General features: G+C 36.5%; 1 protein-coding gene across 2 annotated transcripts in view; it reads left to right on the top strand.

Moving 5' to 3' along the window:
- The first annotated feature begins 24 nt into the window (after positions 1–24).
- Positions 25–16,874, top strand: part of LOC148942909 (uncharacterized) — a 61,014-nt gene continuing 44,164 nt past the window's right edge. The window contains exon 1 of one of the 2 annotated variants that reach the window (XM_089101985.1): positions 25–119. In XM_089101985.1, the coding sequence (XP_088958111.1) occupies positions 81–119 (39 nt within the window). In that variant the 5' untranslated portion in view covers positions 25–80. Of the gene's footprint in view, positions 120–2,421; positions 2,496–16,874 lie in introns of those variants that run through there. The other variant, XM_089101986.1, reaches the window with a different exon arrangement.

The following is a 16,874-nucleotide window of genomic DNA, read 5'->3' as shown; positions in this document are numbered from 1 at the left end:
TCATAGGAAGTCTTTTTGTGAAAGTGAGGATCTTCTCAAAACTTCTTTGTTTACTTTCACCACACCTTACTTGTTCTTTGATGAGTGAACATTTTAGGATGAGCAATAACTTTGAAATAGTAAGTATATCTCTACTTATTTTTGAGTATTTTTTTTGGGAGGGATTTTGTTTTTCAGCTTAACTCTACATCCAAAATTATTTAGATCCTAAACACTTTTAGAAACTCAATTTTTACCAATTTATTTCAGAGGTGAAGTTATTGTAATCAGATTTAAGGCTATGCTATTTTAAAAACGACTTTGTCCGCCTCTGGGGGAAAACCCCTAGTTACCCCGGAGAAAAGCTGATTAAAACAAACTTAAATATGAAGAATCCAAGACCAAGGGCTTCAAATCCACGAAAAAGGTAAATTGCTAAAAATAAAATTTCGAAGCTATAGGCGCTAAGTTTAACCGTCTGGTTGTGTTGCCAAGAAAACACTCTGGCTGTGTCCTGTTTGCCATGTTGTACCTAGTCTAATCTTTATGCTGCTCGTTTCACTTTATTGGCGGAAGGCCGAGAGTGTGGAGGGGTATGTAAAGTGTGAACCTCATGCTGGGTTGATGAATGTGGCTTTATATTTTGGAAAGCTATGCTTAACTCTTGACTGGAGGCAAATAGGATGGTTTCCTTTTGTTTTTTGAGCCGGATTCTAGGAAATCAGAGCTGAATTTGAGTTTTATAGTCTCGATATGTCCTAGAACACCATTTTAGCGTCAATTCATAAACATTTTGGGGGGGGGGGATTTGAAATATATTTTTAAATTTAGGGAGCTCAATTTATCGTTTATTAAGCTTTTCAACGAAAAAAAATCAATAAATTCCACCCCAAAAAGGTATTTTTCAAAATCCAGGTGGGGGGGGGGAAACATTGAGGAATAAAATTTTCTTCCCCTCCTTCCGAGACCAGTTGAAACCACAGGAAAACTATATGAGGTTATTCCCCCGAGCTTGAGTTTCTTTAAGCCATGTTTTTACTTCCGACTGGAAAGCTCCGTTTTAGATATGCAAGCAAGCTGATAGCTGTTGTTGGCGGGAGTTGGACAAAACTGCAAAACTAACTAAGGTATCGGACTATTACCAGACTCCATTGCAAAAATTTTTTGAACGATAAATGCAAATATTTAAAGACGCCAAAAAAGACTACTTTCACACGGGTTTGAAAGGGTTTCATCTACTTCTGCAAGCCCTTTCTATTTGTGTTTTTGAATTAGTTTGTTATTTTATTTTCTGTGTTTTACCTAAAGTGAACGAACGGTGTGACCTGAGCACCTTAAAATCCAATGCTTTTCTCACTGTTAAAAGAATCGGAGGCTTTCATTTGCTCTTTTCTCAGCAGTGATATTGGAAAGTTTACCCACGTCAAGAAAATTAACTTTCGAACTTAAATATTTTTTTACCCAATTAACACAATCTTTAATTTGTTTCCCCCTAGCGTACTGTTTTCTAATTATTTGGGCTGGATTTTTGTTTATTTGATGAAATCAAACCTAAACCTAAACACACATTTGCTCATTAATTACGCCGTTCTAAAGATTGCACGGAGCTGACAGCTTCCGTGCTATTGTATATATTCCGTGGTTGCAGATATTATCTGGAGGAGACTGGAGGCAAGCCATCCTTCTTCTTTTATTCCAAATAATTCACCGAAACAAGAATATGTTTCACACTTCTTGAGCCACAATCCCTTTAGGCTTTTATACTTAAATTTTAAAAAAGTCTCAAGTGATTGGTAGGCATCACTTGAAGGTAGGCAATGGTAGTCATCATGTACGGATTTTCACTTATAATCATTGGGTAAGGACACCCTTAGCATAAAAAAAGGCCTATTGCACCTTGTCTAGGCTGGAATTACGTAAGGAACAATAATTGAGATGAATGGAGACCCAAAAAGAACAATAGGCGATCCAAATCTATCCCAGCTAAAAAAAAAAATAAGCATTTCACTTACTGCATGAGCCAGAATCAAGGCAAGGATTTTCAATTTGTATGATTGGAGGAACTAAGCGGGGCAAGGTCCCTCCAATACTGCTCACTTGTGCATTCCTCAGATTTCAAAATAATCCCATTTTAAAATAAGTATATTGAACAGTGATTGACCCAAAATTATACAATAGTTTGAAAAACAACATAGTTAGATTCAAAATGATGGGAAAAGGACCCTTAAACCTCTCCCCCCTTTTCCCTGTCAATTCTCTTTTTTCTAAAGAAATGTAGGCATAAAACACATTGTTGAAAGAGGAATCGTGCAATAAATCACGCAATTTGAAATAAATATATATTAGTTGAAGCATAAAGTGGGCCAACATCCCATTAAACATCGCTCTGCCGTCCTTAGTGCCAATTTTATAGCAGAAGGTTAATCATATCATTTTTTGTAGGGAAGAAAATAACAAAAGGATTTTCAATCGAACCAAATTGAGCCATAGATTCCAACTTCTTAGTACATAAATAGGTATGTTACAACCTGTTCAAAACAAAACTGTACAAGAGTTTTTAATCTTTACAGTTGGAGACCAAAGTAGTCCCGTGCCACCTCCTTCCCCTCCTTCTTAGCTCAAGATGTCTAGTAGAAAGTTAGATTTGTTTCATCTTGTTTCAAGTGGAGTCACGCAAGGGTTTCTAATTTGTGCTAATGGAGGCAAATGTGGACCTTTAGCTTATTCAAAAACCTTTCTTCATCGCCCTTTCAGCGGCAGATCCAGGGGGGCTAGGGGGCGCGCCCCCGCCCCTAGTGTAGTCTAAAGTAGTGTAGTTTACTTAATTAACTCAAGTTTACATTAATTAAACTTGCTCCTAACGCAAGTTTATCAGATCAACCTATTTTGCCCCCCCTATTTTTTTTTCATCGGATCAACCTATTTTACCCCCCCCCCCAAAAAAAAAAAATCCTGGATCCTTCCATGCGCCCTTTTAGTCATATTACACCTTGTTTGAAATAGTGAAACCAGAATTTTCAATAGGTATAATTAGAGAGCTAAAATGGGATATTTACCAACTTAATTGGAAAGGAATTTATCTTGTTCCATTCTTATAAAGAAAATATGCAACGACTTTCAAACAGTATGAATTTAGACACAAAGTGCGGCAACAACCCCTTGAGCACCCCTTCCTAATTTACCACCAGCTCTTAAGTAAAAGTTTACATATGCGGCTCTTTGTTTGAATCATACAAAATTTCTATATGAATGATTGAAGGCAAAACGTGGCCTCTTGGTCTATCCCTAACCTCTTCTTATAACCTGCTTTTCAGCAGAAAGTTGGGGAGGTCCTTATTCACCGATTGGATTGAGATCTATTGGACAGCTGTCATGGGCCAATGAGACACGAGAATAGTGATTTCAAGAGGCATATCCTCCTTTTTCTACCTAAAACTCACTTGAAATCTATTTAGTGAGCATTTTTTTGGGCAAGAGAAGAGTGTGGGTGAACAGAATAGCAGGTGAAATTGTATACAATGGTACCAGGGGCGTACCTCTGTCATTTTGTTTGGAGAGGGGGGGGCAAGAGGGGAATACATCTGGAGAGTCATGGACTATATAATAATTTTTCCTCAAAATTATTGGGGGAAAATGTCCCCCCTGAAACGACGCTATTGAATGGTACCTATCAACACGGAGATTTTAATCAAAAAATGTTATGACGTTGGTCTTTACAGAAAAGCCGCTATTAGACTAGTTTCATTGTGTGGGGTTAATTCTTTATTATATTAAATAAAACAAAACAAGTTTTTTTAACTCAAAAGTAAGGAACGACGCTAAAACTTAAAACGAACAGAAAATATTCCGTATATGAAAGGGGCTTTCCCCTCCTCAACGCCTCGCTCTTTACGCTAAAGTTTTTTATTGTTTAAAAAAAGAGAGTTTTGAGAAAGTCAAACTTTAGCGTAAAGAGCGAGGCGTTGAGGAGGGGACAGCCCCTTTCATATACGGAATAATTTCTGTTCGTTTTAAGTTTTAACGTCGTTCCATACTTTGAGTTAAAAAAAACATGGTTTTTTTATTTAATTTTTGATCGTTTTTGAATTGATGCAGGTTTTGATTTTGGCTCACCGTACATGAATAATTAAAACAAAATTTGCATATTAATTTTACTTTTATTTGGTTAAATGGCTTTCTCGAAACTTGTTTAGTTTTATTTACGAACGTTTTTATTAGTAATAAATATACGTAACTTACGAATTAAGTTACGTAACGAACTTCTATATTCATATATTTTTAATACGCATATTAGGGGGTTCACCCCCTAGTCAATACCTTGCTCTTTAAGCTAAATTTCGAGTTTTGTTCCAACTCTTAAAAAATTCCCCTTAATCACAAAGGCCGTTAATTAGAATAAATGGCTCTTATGAAAGTACTAAAAAATCTTTGGCTTAACGAGTGAAGTATTGACTAAGAGGTGAACCCAGTCATATACGTCATAATTTCTGTCCGCTTTAAGTTTTGATGTTGCTCCTTAATTTCAGTTGAAAAACTTGATTTTTTTTATTTAATTTCTGATCTTTTTTAGATAATGCTGGGAAATCCGGCACCCCCTTCATAGCAATGTCCCTACCCCCATGAAAACTTCCTTCTTGGAAAGATCCTCCCACATAACCCTGACCCCCCCCTCCCCCACTACCAGAAAAAATCCCCCCTGAAAACGTCTGTATACTTCCCAATAACCAATACTATATGTTAACATTGGGTAAAGTTCATAAATTTCAGCCCTCCCCCCGGGAACTTCGGGGGATTAAGTCGTCCTAAAAGATATTGTTATCATATTTTCGACGATGCTGAACAAAATGGGTATCTCAAAATTTTGATTTGGTGACTTTGGGAAAAAATGAGCGTGGGAGGGGGCAAAGTTACCCTCCATTTTTTTGGTCACTTAAAAAGGGCACTAGAACTTTTAATTTACGTTCGAATGAGCCCTCCCACGATATTGTAGGACTACTGGGTCGATACGATCACCCCTGGGGAAAAGAAAAAAAAAGAAATAAACACGCATCCTTTATCTTTCTTCAGGCAAAAAATGCAAAATTCCACATTTTTGTAGATAGGAGCTTGAAACCTCTACAGCAGGGTTCTCTAATACACTGAATATGATGGTGTGATTTTCATTAAGGTTCTATAGCCTTTAGGGGGTATTTACCCCTTTTTCGAAAATCAGCCAAATTTTCTCAGGCGCGCAACTTTTGATGGGTAAGACTAAACTTGATGAAACATATATTTGAAATCAGCATTAGAATCTGATTCGTTTGATGTATCTATTGGTATCAAAATTCCGCTTTTTAGAGTTTCGGTTACCATTGTGCCGGGTCGCCCCTTACTTACTGTTCGTTACCACGAACTGTTTGAAAGGGCGACTTTTGAGCAATAACTGTAATACCTGTTCATACTTAGTGTACAAAGGGTTCTCTACTTGTGCTGATTGGTTCACCTTTTATTTTTTTGCACTATATTTTAGGATAGGAAAATTTGTCTTCATGCAAGTGGTTACGCAACTATTACAAATAATGATGTAATCCAATGGCATACTTTCGCAACTATTAGTAAAGTGTTAATGTGGCTATTCCTTGGGGATTGGCATAACATCAATTTTTTTACAACCAAATTCATAGGACGCAAGTAATACGTGTTCCGCTTTAAGGGAAATTAATTTAGTGTTAGCATCTACTTACCACAATTTTAGAAATAACATAATAACCCATGTTAGGTTTTAAAGCGTCAGGTTTTACAGCAAAGTAACAAAGCAGAACTTTTATACGTGGTGCATTTTAGAACTAGTAATATAAATTGGGTATCAATAATTTGAGAAATAAGTTGAATTTGAGGGTGCTGCGTGATATGAGAGTGTTTCTAAGGAATGTGTTCCTTAAAAGAAACACTTTTCTTCATGTTTTTCTTCTTTTAAAGAAAAACTCTTGCTGATACACATCATGTTTAATGTTCCTTCGGGGTTAAAAGCCACGGCATTCAATCAATTGTAAAGAGCTAAAATCAATTTGTTTGTCTCGTAAGACTTCCGTCGGTAAGGTGGACCAAAGGCTACTGTAACAATTTTCGTTAGCCCATCAATATAAATCTCGCTTTTCCAATGTCTTCTTGCATCCCAGAATCGATGCATCCTACCTGCTGCTGTTGTGTACAACAGTCTGCTGGCCGCTCTTTACTTAAAAAAAAAAATAAGAGGTCAATAATCAGTAGTTTAACTACTGATGACGGTCACTGCATATGTGACCGAAACATCTGGTATTTCTTTTGTGAAATTGAATTACTGTTTGTGAAACACTGTCTATTAAAAGGATTTTATCCCTATTTGAACGTTTACTATCGTCATGAAAAGGCAGTGTGGTCTCCGAAATCATCTACGTCATATTTATGAATAAGAGGTCTTAAAGAGTTTCTTATACGTTGCTGCGAAGAGGGAAATCAGGACCAAAACACTTCTTCTTACTAGATTTTCCGAGTAGCCTACTGGGAATAATTTGTAGGCCAAGAACACAGAAGTGCATCAAATATTTTTCTCTCGGGAAGTATTAAACATATAATTAGAAAAAAGGGGGTACTTTATACGTAATTAATTAAAAAGAAAGTTTTCCAAATTCAATTAAAGAGAAAATAATGGGGAAATTTGTGGAGACAGTGAAAAACACGGTAGTATAATCTATCCGAATATTTCATTTATATATTCAGCAACCATCACTAGCAAAATACAATACAAAAAATTAAAAAGAAATTAAACTTACTCGAAAAAAGGCATAAATAAATTTTTTTTTAACTAAAATCAGACAATAAATTTCTATTGAAAAGAGTATAGGCTTTCTCACCTTACATAAGTTCTGCAAAGATTTGTAAGGTTAGGAAGCCTAGATTCTTGATATCAAATAACGATTTTGAGATAGATAGGTGTTTTATTCAAAAACGTCCAAAGGTCTAATAATTATGTCACCTGGATCGACATCACGCCCACAGCCCTTCGGTTAATCACCTTAAACACTACAAACAACCCATTTTTCACGGCTAGGTTTTAGTGAAAAAAAGACATTCATCTTTGATCTTCGTTGAGCGGCAACTTATGACCTCTTATGGTTTTTTGTAATTGTCAGATTTTCAGAAATCTTAACTCTGGTAAGGACTCGAGCATCTGGACAAATCAGAATTATCTGTGATATATTGGGAATGACTTAGAAAATTGAGCTGAAACTTTCAGGGAGTGTTGCGGTTGGGTAAAGTGAACCCCAAGTTTTAAATTGGGGACGGGGTAGTGATAGATTGTAAAATATTATGTGCGATAAATTAATACAATAGCATATCGCGGCTGCTGCGTGCACACCTCGTATAGTTGATTTTCACCGAAAATGATTTTTTACATGCCTCATGCATGTAAAATGTTTTTCATGCCGTGTCGCCTGGTGGCAATAATAAAAATTCTATCTCTAATAATTTCGTGACAAAAAAAACACACCTCGTAATATCTTTGATAACTTTAATCCGTAAATTTCCTGAAGGTTTGATAATAGATTTACAAGTTAAGAAAAGCTCTCACTGAATTGCTGATTTCACTACAATTTCTTGAAAACCAGTATGGATACTTACTAATGGTAAGTTCAGACGAATGGGAAAACGAATAGGGAAAACGATAAGGAAGAACAGGAAAGTGTTCGAACGCTCAATCCCTTATGGAAGGAAGTAAACATTTCAAATTCAGAAAATATGAGTGACTCAGAAACCTTATCCTTGGCAGCATTTTCGGTTGCTGTAGCCAGCTTTAGTTGGCTAGAATCTCAGGAATCAGTTAGGTAAAAAAAAAAAAAAAAAAAAAAAAAAAAAAAAAAATCAGGTTGTACTTTGCAGATGATTTATCCTAGTCATGTCTTACTGAATTTGAATTTGCGCTTCAAAATTGCCATGAATCCAATTCGGTTCTCACGAAAAAGGTGAAACAAATACAACAGAAAAACGAAGGCTCCTGAAAGGAATTCCCATAGGGAATGATAGGAATCCCATTCGTCTGAAAGTACCTTGATTCCTCTGTTTAAGCAGTGTAGCGCACTAGCTGTTTTCCTTCATGGTGCATCAACATATAAGTTAGGTAGGATAGGACAAAATATTTTTTTAAAAATATCTATCACAAGCCCCGAAGGCCCTAATTCACATTTCGGAGGTATAAAACCAAAAAATTAAAAATACTAAAACAAAGCACAACAACTAGAAAAGCTGCCAAACCAATGCTAAAAACGACAATACAAGAATATCAAAACCATTCATTAGCCCCCAAAAAATAAGCGGCAAAATGTCAGAAACTGAAAAAGGTAAAAACTAAAAAAGAGTGAAATAAAATTAGCGTTAAAAATGCTTAAAATATAAAATATAAAAAGGGGGAGGAAACAAAAAAAATCGAACGAACATAAAACTTGGGTATCATCAGTGCCAGAAAAAAGAAGGAAAACTAGCGGTTAATTTTGTCCGTAATGAAGGGTACAAAGGTTTTTTCATACCTGGAGCTCAAGCAACGACTGGGGGACAAGATAGGAACGGATTCAGAAACAGCATGTGACAGGTGGTGTCTGAATGGGGAGTGTCTTTTGGGAAAAATGTTTTCCGTGCGAGGGTTTATTATTACATTTTTTTTTGCAAAACAAAGACACAACGTTCTTCTCCTGTGCTCAAGCGTTTCCAGCTTGGCTTTTTTTTAGAAGGAGCGAGTATGTTACCTTACCTTCTTTAAAAATTATTCTCAGGGCTCTTATTTGAATGGATTAAATTTTTTCTGATTCATCACGGGAGATGCCAGGATGCCAATTTGGACAAGCATATTCAAGATATGGGCGGACAAAGGAAGTATAGATTCTTAAGGAATGGGATGGGGGGACATTAAATTTATTCAATAGTTGAAGGAAAGACATGGACTTATTAGCTCTATGGACAATATCTTTAACGTGGATATCCCACTTTAAATTGTGGGATATTTTGAGAAATTGAGAAAATTGTAACACCAAATAATTTAAAGGAAGAAACATAAATATTTGGAGGGATAGGGGTGAGGAAAAAGGGTGAGGTTTTAAGGAAACATATTGGCATTATCATAGATTTAGAAGGGTTTACTCTCATGTCTAAGTCTGCAGCGTCATTTGCAATATCATTGAGGATGTTTATAGGGTTGCTTACTAAGTGTCTGTAGCAGGTTTCAACAACCGTTAGGTCATCCACAAATTTCCATCTGTCGGGAAATTCCTTAGCAAGGCTATTAATCATAACAGAAAACAGGATGGTGCTAGACGTTTGTGTACTATGCCCTGTTTCCTAATCATGGTGCATGAGCTTCTAGTACCCAAGCAAGGTTCTCAGGCCACAGGCACACTGGCTCCAGCCAGTCAGGAACACAGCATTTTTTCTATCTTCAAAAAGATTTCAGAGTTTCGTTTAATATGTATAGATGGTGTGTTATTGAAAGCGGTGTTCTATTAAATTTCAATCTCGCTTGATTATGATTTCCATCTCACTTGACTTAATGCCAATTCAATTATGAGGCCGGTGAAGGTTACATTACCCAGCTATCTGGGAACTAGGACTCTTCTGTTTTAAAACATGTGTTTGGCTAATATTATGCTACCCCTCTACAGATTCTGAAACCCTCTGACAGGTTCCTTGGGAAAAGAGTTCAGACCCTCCAACTTAGTATGCTACGCCTATCAATGAGAGGGTCTCAGTATGTATAGATGGTGTGTTGTCGAAAGTAGGGTTCCATTACACTGATTGCATTGGACACCCTTTTTTTCAGTTTGTGATTTCTTAAACCAACGGATTTGGAGTATTTTCATTTTCAGATGGAGAAAGGTGAACATTTAAGCGATAACTTGGAAATACCAGAACACTCCAGTCAAATGTCAGCTTGGGTCACTAATTCGCCCCTGAAAACAGTTCTAGTCTTTCAGAACCAGAACCCGGAAAATAAATTAAGGACTGCAGAATACTCCAGCAGAGTGGCAGAATGGGTTGCAAACTCTCTGTTGAAAACATTTCCAGTTCTGGAACAATATGAAGATTCTTTACCCCTCGTGCCTTTAATCAGATTAGCATGTGACAGAGCCAGCCGTCAATCAGTAGAGGTCAGGGAAGAAGGAAGCGAGAGTGATATTACAGCAGATGAATCTTTGGTCTTTGCTCTCCGTTTTATATGCTGATCTGAATTCAAGATATGAACAGGAATACCAAATGAATCAAGACAAACGTGTTGCTGGAGAATCTCCTCTCGCTGAATCAGCGGATATAAGTGGTGCTATTTTACCGCCAAATATACCTGCCCATGAAAGTCGAAGCGCATCAGTCTACGACAAAAGTCTAGGAGATATTCCAGAAAACAATTTGGACGTGGAAACAGAAAGCTCAGTGATAAATAGTATTGCATTATCTAGAAAAAGCAGGCACAAAGACAGATCAAAGCCAGGGGAAAACTGATTGAAAAATTATTATGCTAGATGCCAAGGGAAGAAATACGAAGGAAGAAAATTACAGAACAGGAACGATGGTGAGTGGGCAGCTACTAAAGATTAAAAGCCTGAACGGAAAATTGGCTTTAAATCCAAACATTGTAATGTCGATGCTAAGAAGGTCAGAGTTTTTGAATGTTTAATCAATCCTCAAGGTGAGAGGCAGAGTTTGTTTGGTAGCTTTTGGGGAAAAAATATCCTGAGAACAAAAGAGGGTCTACATAGCTACACTTTTCACTTACGACGAATTTTGAATTTTTGAATTTTTGTGAAAAATTCAAGCAGTCTGATATTGGTCCTTCTAGGAGAAAAGGAACCCTAAAATACAATTTGAAAACTTCAGAAGGGATGCTAAGAGTTTGCATGCAAATATTTTTGAGTACGTTTGGCATTGGCGAATGGCAAGTGAAGAACTGGTCTTAACAGGCAGCAAAGGAAGGCATGCATCCATCACAAAATCCAAACCACCCAAAAACCTCAATTCGATTAGATACTAGGAAATCACTTACTTTGCAGAAAGAAAGCAAAAGGCAGAGAAGTTTTTGGATTATCTTCCAAAGTTCCCATCTCACTACTGTAGAGCCTGGGACAAGAAAAAGTACTTTGAGTGTCCTTTTGGAACTGTTAAAGAGGTGTTTTATGTTTACAGGGAGAAAATGGGAAAAGAAAAAGGCTGATATTGTTAGCTATTAATAAAAAAAAAACTTTTCGAAAAAGAAGTTTTTAAAAGAAAAGTAAAGGCCATTTTAAACTTAAGCTCAGCATATAAAAACACCTGTTAAAATTCAAACTCAACACGACCAGAAAATACAATTAAAGAGTAAATAATACCCAAAACAAACAGAAATTAAATAGACAATCATAGCAAAAACATACAACAAGTAATGATATGAATGAATTAATATATCTTAAAGCGAGTAATGCTTAGATTGAATATGAAAATCAAGCTTTAGATGATAAAAAATAGTTTGCTATTAAAGTATAAATAAAACTTAAAACGAACAGAAATTAAATAAACAATAAATGCGAACAAACATACAATATATATTAATGTAAATGAATTAAAAAATCTTAAAACAAGTGAAATTTAACTTAAATATGCAAATCAAGTTTGAATCGAATAAAAATAACTACAAACAAGAGTTCGGGTATCGCCTCACTGCAGAAGCCTAAGACCTACTGCGTCATTGGCGCCTTACTGAAAACTATATGAGTCTTGAACAGTATTGGAAAGTATAAACAAAATCAAATTGAATATTAGATATATGATAATACTAATTGATGAAGAGTCCATCAGTACAAGATTTTTATTCACTGCGATTCTTGTCTTCGTTTTAAATACTTAAAGAACTGGAAAAGAGTAAATTTGTAATGTAAGAGAGATTCGTTTTCAGTGAAGATTGAATGACACAGATGACTTTAGGCTTTTACGGGTATAGAAGGGGGGAGTGTTTAAATTTTGTATTTAGTGAAACTATATTTGTCTTGACCAATCTTGGAAAGAAATAACAAATTAAACTGAATATTTGATGTATAATGATATTAATTGCTGAAAGCTCATCAGTTCAAAATTTTATTGTAATTTTAATATTTATTTTCAATATTAAGTACAAAATAAAACATTTGTAATATTATTCGTTTTCAGTAAAGTGCCAATGACGCAACAGGTTTCAGGCTTCTGCAGTGAGGTGATACCCGAACTCTTGCTTGTAGTTTTTTTTATTCGATTCAAACTTGATTTCCATATTCAATTTAAATTTTATTTGTTTTAAGACTTATTTATTCATTTACATTAATATATATTGTATGTTCGTTCGCATTGATTAGTTTATTTTATTTCTCTTCGTTTTAAGTTTCATTTATACTTTATTAGCAAACTATTTTAATTTCGTTTTAAGCTTGACTTTCATATTCAATCCAAGCATTACTCGCTTTAAGATCTATTTAATCATTTATGTCATTTGCTTTTTGTTTTTTCCTATGAAGCTTTATTTAATTTCTGCTTATTTTGGGTTTCATTTCTTCACTAACAGTAATTTCTAGTCGTTTTGATTTTGAATCTTAAAATGTATTGTTATATGCAAGGGTTATTTTTAAAATAGCAAATAGTTTTCTTTTAAAAACGTATTTTTAGAGAAGTTTTTTTTAATTAATTTTTGTTCGTTTTTTATTGCAAAAAGTTTCAAGTTTTTATGGCATGGAGGGGGGAGGTTGCTTACTGTCCGATTATTCTTGACTTTAAAAAACGGATCTAGAACTTTCAATTTAAATCGAATTAGGCTTTTTTCAAAGTCTATACGATTACCTCTTTGATAAAAATCTTATATATGAACAAAAGACAGCTTGCATAACTTGTGGACAGCGATTGACAACAATGAATAGATTGAAAAAATAGCTCCAATAAGGTTTTTTTGACCATTTCACTTGCTGACACAAAAGGATCACGACTGTTTGGAATTGACCTTAGTAGGTTTTGTGTGCCAAAGCAATTTTGCATTTATCACAGAGTATGTATTTTCACCTTATAATTGGATAATTATAATAGATTTACTATGTGTTCTTCCCATACAAAACTTTACCTTATTAAAGTCTTTGGGGTCGGGGTGGCGTAGTTGGCATAAAGAAAAAAACTTTAGCGTAGACAGTAGAGGAAGGGGAGGGTGAGGTTGGAGACTCATCCAATACGGGAAGGAACTTCACTTATGTCTTCCGTTCCCGATTTAGAAGACTAGACAGACTCATTGGGCTGCAGAATGTTGGACCGTTTGAGTTGTTGAAGATGTTAAAATACTCAAAAATACTTTATATTTTCAGTTATTGCAGGATTGATTTCATAGGTTGTGGAAGGGGGAGACCCCTGGCCCATCATTTGGGTGAGCCTTAACTCATAATGTGCAAGTTTGATTAATTGTTTCGTGTTATGTGCATATATTATTCTATATATGTTATTTTGAGTTATACTTTTATCGCATTGTGTTCATTTTTAAGCCTTGAGATCAAAACTGAAACCTTAGCGTAGGCAGTGGTGGGAGGAAGTCTCCCCCCTCACATGGATAAATGAGTAGCCACAGAGAAAGTAATACAAACGAAATTAATCTATCTTTTGAAAATGTCTTTTTTCAAAAGACACGAACAAAATCGTGTAAAGGAACCTGAAGTGCTATCTCTGACATTTCCGATGATTCTTTATTCCCGTTACTTTCAGATATAAAATTTAGAATATTATCGAATGGGTTTAGTCGTACCCTCCCTGAATAATTCACATATGGAAAACCCACCCCTTGGAAATTCCTCGCCCCTCAAAGAACATTTTCTTTTCCTGCTGATAATTCCCCCGCGTTAAATTCCACCCAGCAGAAATTTCCCAGTCGTGGAATATGCTCCCCCAAACATATTCCCCTCAGATAATTTTGGATCTTCATAAAAATCGAAATGAAATTTCTGCTCAACTTTTTTAGGTTCAGGGCGTCATGGCCTCGGGTTTAATGCTAAGGGGTGGGCGGACAGGGCTGGCTGTACACAACAAAATGAGGAGCTTTTAGAAAAAGACCCAACAAAACATTAAAGCCTTATGGTCTTTTTGACTTTTTGTTTTCTATTGTCTAAAACTTAGTAACAGAAAAAAATTAATTAAAAAGCTAAAATAACTTTACAAAAGAGATAACAATTAACAAGCACTATATAAGGCTATCAAGTGTGGATCCAGGATTTTTTTTTCGGGGGGGGGGGTACTAATTTTTTACCCAGTTTTCGACTAATTTTATTGATTTTTACCTAGGTTTTACTAATTTTCGACTTATTTTTGACTCGGTCAAAAAAATTTTTTTTTTGGGGGGGGGGTCAAACCGGGTAACCCCCCCCCCCACCTGGATACGGCCGTGAAGGCTATCCTCACATTTCCGCTACAAATGGGAGGATATTAGGGGGTCAGGCTTAATCCTAAAGTGTGGGGGGACAGGGCTGGCTGTGCACCTTCCCGTTGGTGCCCTGTTTTCACTAATCTTAGTGCACAACTAAAAAACAATAAAACATCGAAACCTTATTGCCTTTATGACCTTTAGTTTTCTATTGTCTAAAAATTAGTAACATAAGAAAATTAATTTTAAAAACTTAATTTATGTATTAATTTACATTAATATCTATGGTATGTTTGTTTGCATTGATTGTTTATTTAATGATTGTTTGACTGTTTATATGCCCCCAGGGCATAACTTACAACGCCTAACCCTGGGCCCTGGCGAGCCGTGTCGACATCGGAGTTTTTGTTATCAGAACTTTGAAATATTTTAACAAAATGTCTATCTCAAAATTTTTATCTGATGCATTTAGGGCGTGGAGGAGGGGGGGACTAATTGCCCTCCAATCTCTTTTGACTCTTCAAAAGTGAAAAAGAACCTTCAATTTCCAATCAAATGAGCCCTCTCTAAAGTTTATCCGAGCATCCCTTCCATAAGAAATAATATGAAGGATTCGGAGAATCCTTAAAGTACAACCCTTGCCCTGAGGGCTGCGGGGGAATGGTCATCCTCAAAGACCTAATTTCCAGAACTTAAAACTACGTTTAACAAAATGGCTGTCTCAAAAATTGTTGATTGGATGTGTTTGGGGAAAAGGTGGGCGTGAGAGGGGGGGGGGTCAGTTGCCCTCAAATCACTTTTGACTATTAAAAAGGGCACTAGCCCTTTGAATTTCCAATGAAATGAGCCTCTTTTGAAGTTCCTACGACACCGCCTTCCATAAAAACCTTATATGCCCCCAGGGTATAGCTTAAAACCCTTGCCTTGAGGTTTGTGGGGGAGTGTCCTCCTCACAAACATATTTTCTATCTGAAAATCAACTACGCTGAACAAAATGGCTATCTCAAAATTTTGATTGTATGTGTTTGGGGGAATGGTGGGCATGGGGGGCTAGTTGCCCTCTAATCACTTTCGACTATTAAAAAGGGCACTAGCCCTTTGAATTTCCAATCGAATGAGCCTTTTTGAAGTTTCTAAGACAACGCCTTCTATAAAAACCTTATATGCCCCAAGGGCATAATTTAAAACCCTTGCCCTAAGGGTTGTGGGGGAGTGTCCTCCTCACAAACATATTTTCTATCTGAAAGTCAACTATGCTGAACAAAATGACTATCTCAAAATTTTGATTGGATGTGTTTGGGGGAGTGATGGGCGTGGGGGAGGGGGCTAGTTGCCCTCCAATCACTTTCGACTATTAAAAAGGGCACTAGCCCTTTGAATTTCTAATCGAATGAGCCTTTTTTGAAGCTTCTACGACAACGTCTTCATTAAAAACCTTATATGCCCCCAGGACATAACTTAAAACCCTTTCCCTGAGGGTTGTGAGGGATTGTCCTCCTCAAAAACATATTTTCTATCTAGAAATCAACTAGACTGAGCAAAATGGCTATCTCAAAATTTTGATTGGGTTTATTTGGGGAAATGATGGGTTTGGGGGGGGGGGGGCAGTTGCATTCCAATCACTTTCAACTATTAAAAAGGGCACTATCCTTTTGAATTTCCAATCGAATGAGCCTTTTTTGAAGTTTTTACGACAACACCTTCTATAAAAACCTTATATGGCCCCAGGGTATAACTTAAAACCCTTGCCCTGAGGTTTGTGGGGGAGTGTCCTTCTCAAAAAAATATTTTCTATCTGGAAATAAACTACGCTGAACAAAATGGCTATCTCAAAATTTTGATTGGATGTGTTTGGGGAAATGATGGGCGTGGGAGGGGGGGGGGCTAGTTGCGCTCCAATCACTTTCGACTATTAAAAAGAGCACTAGCCCTTTGAATTTCCAATCGAATGAGCCTGTTTTGAAGTTTCTACGACAACACCTTCTATAAAAACCTTATATGCCCCCAGAGCATAACCTAAAACCCTTGCCCTGAGGGTAGGGGGGGAGTGTCCTCCTCAAAAATATATTTTCTATCTGGAAATCAACTAAGCTGAACAAAATGGCTATCTCAAAATTTTGATTGGATGTGTTTGGGGGAATGATGGGCGTGGGGGGGCTAGTTGCCCTCCAATAATTCTCGACTATTAAAAAGGGCACTGGAACGCTCGATTTCCAATCGAATGAGCCTGTTTTGAAGTTTCTACGACAACACCTTCTATAAAAACCTTATATGCCCCCAGAGCATAACCTAAAACCCTTGCCCTGAGGGTAGGGGGGGAGTGTCCTCCTCAAAAATATATTTTCTATCTGGAAATCAACTAAGCTGAACAAAATGGCTATCTCAAAATTATGATTGGATGTGTTTGGGGGAATGATGGGCGTGGGGGGGCTAGTTGCCCTCCAATAATTCTCGACTATTAAAAAGGGCACTGGAACGCTCGATTTCCAATCGAATGAGCCCC

Source organism: Artemia sp. Qi Xiang Cuo, chromosome 16 (assembly GCF_049724085.1).
Source record: "Artemia sp. Qi Xiang Cuo chromosome 16, ASM4972408v1, whole genome shotgun sequence".
NCBI lineage: Eukaryota > Metazoa > Arthropoda > Branchiopoda > Anostraca > Artemiidae > Artemia > Artemia sp. Qi Xiang Cuo.
The sequence above is the reverse complement of the archived record's forward strand: the minus strand, read 5'-3'. Positions and strand labels throughout refer to the sequence as shown.